This window comes from Gossypium hirsutum, chromosome A11, assembly GCF_007990345.1.
Source record: "Gossypium hirsutum isolate 1008001.06 chromosome A11, Gossypium_hirsutum_v2.1, whole genome shotgun sequence".
NCBI classification, from domain to species: Eukaryota; Viridiplantae; Streptophyta; class Magnoliopsida; order Malvales; family Malvaceae; genus Gossypium; species Gossypium hirsutum.
This window is the reverse complement of record NC_053434.1, coordinates 99,555,080-99,563,083: the sequence shown is the minus strand read 5'-3', so window position 1 is coordinate 99,563,083 and position 8,004 is coordinate 99,555,080. Positions and strand designations below refer to the sequence as shown.

Here is an 8,004-nt window from a genome sequence, read left to right as displayed (position 1 = left end):
TGTTGACACCACACGACCGTGTGCCAAGTCGTGTGGTAGGCCAAGTAACTCACTATTTTGAAAATAGGGTCACACGGGCTAGAGACAAGGACGTGTATCCAGGCCGTGTGAGAGATACTTTGGTTTTGGGTCACACGGGTGTGTGCTAGGCCGTGTGACAAGCCGTGTAACTCACTGTTTTGAGCTACACGGTCATGTGGGCCAAAAACCAATTTTTTTTCCTAAGGTCGTATTCGTCATTCGAATCGAACGTAGGCCTACCGTAGGGTCCGTATGATTTGAATTAGGCTGTATAACTTGATGTCTGATGATTTGGTGATGAGTAACCTGTTATCTGTACATATGTATGTTATGTTTTAACCCAAGTAAGTATGATATGTTAGTGTGTAATATGCTCTTATTTAAGGTGTGCGATTTATCCAGGTATGATCCGTATTCTGTTAAATTTGATCGCACGCCTTTGTGTTACTCTGTTGATTAAGAGTATGTGATATCTGAATATGTTGAATTGTTTGCTAATGGTTCTGATTTATAACCATACGTGTGACTTCATGGCAAATCTGATATGGTCTGTTGAGGATTCATAAATATGTAGTACAAAGCTTAGACTCCCAAGCCTTTTGATTCTGTTATTGTATGATAGCCTGGCCTACATGCTTATAACTCTGATTCTATATTTGCATGCCATAACACATTGCATGGGGTTTGGGATAATGTAAAATGAGGTAGTTCTGGAAATTAAATTATCTGCACTAATTGGTGGGTTATCCACAACATCTGTTCTGGCAACTCGGCTGCAACATAATGTCTTCACCACATTTGTTTATGATCTGACAGTTTAACTGCAATGTGATACACCATCATTGCCGGGCAACCCGGGGTGGCGGGTCATTGTTGTTGGGCAACCTAGGGTGACCTATTTGGAGTGTTTTGGTTAGATGAGTTCAGGGGAAACTCTACTTTGGTGTGTAGCGGAGTTGGGTAGGATGTTTTCTGAAAAATCTGCATTCTGTTTTTCTGAAGAATACTGCATTGGCATACTCATACATCCTATGTTCTGTTATACAATTATTATGGAAATCTCTATGATCTTCTGCTTTGTTTCACTCTGGTTAAATGATAGTTTTGAATTACTTGCGTCACTCTGATTTGTATATTGTGTTTTGTTTGTTCTTCATTTCATTTGGGTTATTCACTGGGCCTTTTGTTTGTTCTCGATTATTTAAGTAACCCTCTGAATTAGGACCGGACGACGTATGGGAGCTCGGATTTTTTTTTGCAAGTATGAAAATGCAATGATTTTTGTAATTATTTCGGTATGAACTTTGGGTTTATAATCTGTTTCTAAACTCATTTTTGGGCTGTTATTAATTCATCGGTAACGGATATTCTCAACCGTAAAACTGCAAAATCACTCAGTCAACAAAATGGATTTTGGTTTTCAAAAATTAAAACTCTGAAAAGATTTTCCGCTACTAATAAAGTATTTTTTTAAGGTTTTCTGAATACTTATTGAAATTAGTTTTTCAATGTGTTGGTGTTATACCTCCAGATTCGGTCTCAACTTCTAGGTCGGGTTTGGGTGTTAAAAATCAAATATATTTGTTCAAGTTAAATTAAAAAAATGACTTTGGTATTTTTTTTATTCGGCTTAATGACAAATTTGACTTCTAACATTTACATGTTTTGTCAAAATGATCCTAATTGTATTTTTGAGTTTTTTTGGCTATCCATCTTTTTTTTTTTCAAAATGTTTTTTTTAACAAATTTGATGAAAATACCATTAAAAAAGTTAATAGAATGATGTGGAATTTCGTATGTGGAATATTTTTAATGAGATATAATTTATTACTTAGATAATACAATAAAATAATTACATGTGAAAAATAATAAAATAAAAAATAATTCACGAAGTTAAAAAAATAACTCTTACTTTAAAGAAAGTAAATGTAATTACCCAAATAAAAGTTTCAAAATGAATGCGCGCATTCAATATTTTCGGTTTGATTTATTAATTATCTTTTTGAATTTGAAATATGCATTCATTTTGAGTTGGGGGTGGTATATAAGGGAATGAATAGTTTGATATTCAGTTTATTCGAATTATTCAAATTCGAAAAAGAAATTTGAGTTGACTCGATTAATTCGATTAACTCATTTTAAATAATTCAAAATTTAAATTTTTTATTTTATTTTTTTAATCAAATTAACTTTTACTCCCTAAATTTCACCAGACATAAAAACGTCCTACATTTGCTGCGAAATTAAATATTTAATTACCAACACTTAAAATTGCCAACTCAACAAAAAAAACTTTGACTATCTTAAAAGAATTGTTATACCCAATGTTACTACAAAACATAGAACAACAGTTAACAGTTACAAAGTTTCTAACACAAACTTTATAATTTTAAAAAATCAATTCAGATGTATTAGCAAATGTACATGCAATCTAATACTCATCATTAAAATAACATGGCCTTTATATTTCTATAACATCGTCAAGAAAAAAGTGATTGTGACAGTATGGTTGCCATTTCTTCTAATGTTATATACCACATTATTATTTATTAGGTGCCTGCAATACCATCTCATCTTTACCTTATCTATTTCAATACACATTCTATATTTGATAGGTTTTAACTAATTTGGAAACTTATCTGCTATATTGAAATTTAATGATTAAATAATTAATTTCGTTAATGAGTTTATGATTCAATGACAGATTTTAGAAATTTCGCATTTGATAATATATTCTAATTATATGTATGTTGATATGGTTCTACTTGTATCTTCAAAAAGAGTATTCTCATTTTTTTAAGAGATAAGTATTCTAATTTTATAATTTGGTTTAAATGTAATATTCTAATTCAATAAATATTATTTATTTAATCAATAAATTTTTTTATGAGTATTATAAAATTTTAATATCACCTTTCAAGGTTTCAACCAATTAAATATACTTTGCTTGCTAATCGCAGAATTTATGATAAGATCTCCTTTACATCCAAACTTACTAATTACATTTATGAATATATAATAGTTGTGATTAACAAAGTTGCAATTATGAAAAGAATATTAAAATAATAATTTTTTTCTTAACCAAACAAATAAATTAACTACTAAATATTTAATGGAGAAAGAAATTAAAACTTCTAAATTTGCTTAACCATGAAACTAAAGCCACACAATCAAAGCAACAAGTTTGACGCAAAGACGGTTTAACACCTGAAAAACCCTTAAAACCCCAAAAACCAAACTAAAACACGTTAACACGATCACTCATAGTATACTACATAACTCCATATCACAACTTCAATCCAAACCCCAAAATCCCCTCGGCCAGCCCTACTCAAAATGGCCACCATTGATTCCACCGGCTTCTTCGGAGTCATCACCGCCAAAACTACCCTCATACCCTCCATCATTTCTGCCATATGCAGGGCTAATCCCCCGAGATTGAGCTTCCACCAGCGCTTCAGTGAATTCTCTCATAGCTGCCTCCACTAATTCCTTCATTGTTTCCTCGTCAAGATCCTCGCCGATGTGAACGTTATCACCGCCTTCTTCCATGACTATGCCCAGCAAATCATCAGCCACTTCTGCCATGGCTTTATACTCCGAAAGCACTCTCTTCTTCTCTTCTAGTTCGATTCCAACAGCTATTAGACATGCTTCCATGCATGCTTTCTCCTCTCTCATCTTTTCCAGATCAGCTTTCATACGCTCAAGTACATCCTGTATTATAAGGGAAAATAAAGGTTCAAATTAATTGAGACAAGTAAAAGCTAGGTAGCTTTTTTACTAGAATAATTATCTGAAACCGAAACAAAGGAAATCATAGCATATTATGAGAAAGAGAAAGGATCGCCAAAAATGACACATGAATGCATAAAATCAAAAGTAATTGAGAGGTGGCAACTTTATAAGAGAAAGAATCATACCATATTATGAAAGAAAGAAAGAATCACAAAAAGGGGATAAAAGTGGATGAAAGATAACGAGAAGGATGGATTTTGGGAGACAAATTTATAAGCAGCTGCTCTGAGCTAAGAGACCCCTAGCGCCGAGTACTGACGAAATAAATAATAAATACAAAATAGAGCCGACCGTCAACGCCGTTGGCAACTTGGAGGTTGGTGCCTTGCTGGCAACCCTACCTGTTCTTTTGTGTTTAGGTAAATTTGGTCACATCAGTATGATGGTACTGCATCCGTAGTCCTTACTAATATTTTATTTTGTACGCATGCGCGAGACAAAAGTTATTACATCTGTACCCAAAATATATATTACATAAAAAAATGTAAACTAAATTATCTAGCACATACAATATGGCTAAATTATTAAAAGTTATTATAAAAACCAATAATGATTTAGTTGATATCATAAATTCATTTATCATATGGGTTTATGTTTTAGTGTAATTGAATTTTTATTGATTTGTTTTAAATTGTAAAAATAAAAAATAAACACCTCCATTATAATATATCTTATTTTGTATGTAAAGTATTTTAATAATTTATCAATTAATTTGGTGTCTAATTAACTTATGACAGTAACGTAATCAAGAGTTTATAAGTATAGATATAATACATAGTTTTAATTACATGTGATACGCACATGATATTATAAAATTATAAATAATAAATTAATTTAATACTTTTTTAAAAATATAATTAAAATCAATTTCATAATAATATATTAATATAAAATTTAAAATAATAAAAAATTAAATCTTAATATTAATAAAAAATAATATATAAGTTAATTGCACTAGAGGTCTCTAAATTAGTACCTAAATTTTAAAATGCACTAATTGTGTCCACAAACTATTATGACACCTAATTTTATATGGAACACTTGATCTGGATTTCATAGCAAATGAGTCTCAAAATTTCCAAAGATGAATTTTGTACTTATTTCAATTTTTATTTTAATTTCGTGATTAATTTGAATTTTGATTTGGTTTTATGGATTAAATTGAATATTTGACATTATGGAGGACTGATTGTAGGATTTATCCATTTTAGGAATTTAGGAGTTTTTTAAGGATTGACGTGAAAACAAAGAAAAGAAAAGGGATGTGGGGTGGATGGTATATAAGATTTTGATGGGGTTTGGACTTGATAAAATATTTAAAATAATTAGGAGTTTTATATTATATTATTATATTGTGATAATTTAGATTTTTAATTACTTAAATTATAGTTAACCAAAACTATAGTTTAACTTAGTTTACGACTCTAATACTTTTGCCTATAAATTGAGATTTGGTGATCGATAAGTATAAAGGGGAATGAGTAGGAAGAAATACACTAAATAAGGAGAGTTATCTTAATTTAGTTATTTGAAGAAGTCTTCATTTCACATTTGTAAACAGTTTCCTTTTATTTGTTGTTAGCAGTGGCAAAGTTAGGAGGTTAGTAAAATTGAAACATATTTGAAAATTTTTTATTTAGGCCTTATTATAATTTATAAATTTTTAAATTAATAATAATAAAATTACACTTTAATTTTTATAAAAATGATAAAATTTTAATTTAATCTTTTAAAAATTATAAAGATATAAATAATTAAAATAATAAAATTATATTTTTACTATCGTAAATATGTATAATTTAATTATGAACCTGAATGAAATTATTGACTTCATCGCTGACTGTTAGAACATAAACGATCAAAAAAGCTAAAAGCAAAGTCTGAGACAAATTCTAATGTTAAAGGTATATTTTCAAGCTTTTCTAATATTTTGCATTTATTTTTACAAGTTTTGTGCTTTTTTTCACGAGCAAAGTTGTTTTAGCGAAGGTGAGGAGATTGTAGGATTGAAACATGGGGCCAGGACAGGATGTGATATTCTTGATGATGTTTTACTTTATGCGTTTAATGAATCTTCTAGTAGTAGTTTTGGTGTGTGATGTTCTTTAGTGTTTATTTATCTATTACTTTTCATATAATGAACCGGTGGAACATTTTTTTTCTGACTTTTTAAAGTCGTTTTACCACGTCACTACATCGGGGAAAAACACGTGGAATTTTTTAACAGGCGTGACCATGTCAACATTGTCATTACTTTTAACTGTTGGTTAATTTTCACGATTTGAAGATTTGTAAAAAGTTCAAAAGAATTGAACTGATTTTTTAGAAAGATTTCAGAGGTACAATAAGCCTAAAACAAATAAAAACTTTATTATTAAAAATTTATTTATTTAATGTTAATTTAGTAATTAAATTAACATTGTATTTTCGTTAATTAAAAAATTTCTCTAAACTTATATTTATATATATTATAAATAAATTATAAATAAAAATATTATTTTAAATTTAAAACATTTTCTTCAAATTATATATAAATAATCCAACTAATTTAGCTGTACATGCCCTTCTTTTTTTTAAATCAAGGTTTTAGTTTTTTTTTTAAATTAGGAAAATAAGTCGTTTTTAGGTAGAGAAAAAGAAAGCGCGCCCAGCTGAACGCACTTTCCCCCAACAGTAAAAAAACTTAAATGCCAATGGTTCAAATTTTTTTCCTATAAATACCACCCAATTTTACCTTTTTCTCTCTCAAATCTTTCTATTCTCTCAACTCTTTAAATTCTCTCAATTTTCTCAAGCTCTTGTTCTAAACTTTTCGATATTCTCGTTTAAAAATATTAGTTTTTTTTTTAATTATTTCATATTTTATTCTTTCAAATTAAGTTTTCACAAATGACAACCTCTCTAATTCGTTTTGACGAGAAGCATATTTTTGCTGCTCAAGTAATAAGGGTAAGTTGAAATTTTAAATTTTGTTATTTTCAATTAAGTTAAATTTATTTTTTTAATATTTTAAAATAATTTTTTTGTCGTTATAAATAGGCAGATGATCGTGTTTTGGAGGGGACTATATATAATTTGGCAATGCCTTCAATCACCGAACTTCGTGGTTACTTACAAGAGGTGGAATTTTTACATACATCTTGTATGCTCTATGGCTGCAAACTCGGTCCTACACTCATAAGCACCTTGGTGGAAAGATGGAGCCCCAAAACACACACATTTCATCTTCCATGCTGTGAGTGTATAATCACACTCGAGAACATAGTATTACAACTCAGTTTGTCGGTGGATAGGCCAGCCGTCACGAGATCAGTAATCATTCCCGGTGAGGAAGACCTCTGTGCGACATTATTGGGCAAGGTATCAAACTCGTTCGAAGATGATTGGGTATGGATGAAGTGGTTGGAGACCAATTTTAAGAAGCTTCCTTCGCACGCGATCGACATTGTCAAAGAAAAATAAGCCTGAGGTGGCTACTACACCTAGTCTACTTCAAAGAATGTAGGAAACTAAGTTGAAGATTAGCTGTGTTGGTCACGTTGTACTGGGAGTTGTGTTGGGCTACGGAACTGGATAAGATATCAATTGATGGTTGCCTGCTCCTACTGCAGCTGTTGGCCTAGTAGTGACTATCGTTTCTACATCCTTGAGTGAGCAACCCATACATGTTCCTATTGTTGACAAGGTAAAAATTATTTGTTAATAAGTATATAGTTTGTATAGTAATTGTTTTTATTTATTATATGTTTGAACTAACATATCATTTGTACAGGTGGAACCATGAGCCGAGTTACGTGAGACTACTTCATTAGCTGAAAGTTATTAGGTTGCTAGTAGATCAACGCTCAGAAGTCGATATTAGTTACTTTTTCTTTAGAACCTATATTAATTGCGCAATGATTTGTAAAATAAAATTTCGTACATAACGGAATTTACAATTGTGCTCTTCAATTTTAATGGATGCCATATGCCGACACTGATATCATATCTTGCATCCTACTGAAATTGTTGGCCAATCGAAGGATGTAAGACTCGAATGTGCTATTGATAGAGTACGTGACAATGGAAATGTACGAATCGGATCGGGTGATGTGGCAGTTAGAGTGGAGGTAACAAATTTCACTGCCACCACGACACATGGATGAGTTGCATAAGGTGGACCTTTGAGGGAAGAACGACAGGGAC

The 8,004-nt window shown here is 30.7% G+C and overlaps 1 protein-coding gene across 1 annotated transcript; it reads right to left on the bottom strand.

Moving 5' to 3' along the window:
- Positions 1–3,148: 3,148 nt before the first annotated feature.
- On the bottom strand, positions 3,149–4,048 carry LOC107904972 (uncharacterized). Its single transcript, XM_016831518.2, has 2 exons — positions 3,945–4,048; positions 3,149–3,738 (listed from the first exon to the last, which is right to left on the bottom strand). Exons 1-2 carry the CDS (start codon positions 3,945–3,947, stop codon positions 3,349–3,351), a joined length of 393 nt encoding a protein of 130 aa, XP_016687007.1. The 5' UTR covers positions 3,948–4,048; the 3' UTR covers positions 3,149–3,348.
- Between the last annotated feature and the right edge of the window lie 3,956 nt (positions 4,049–8,004).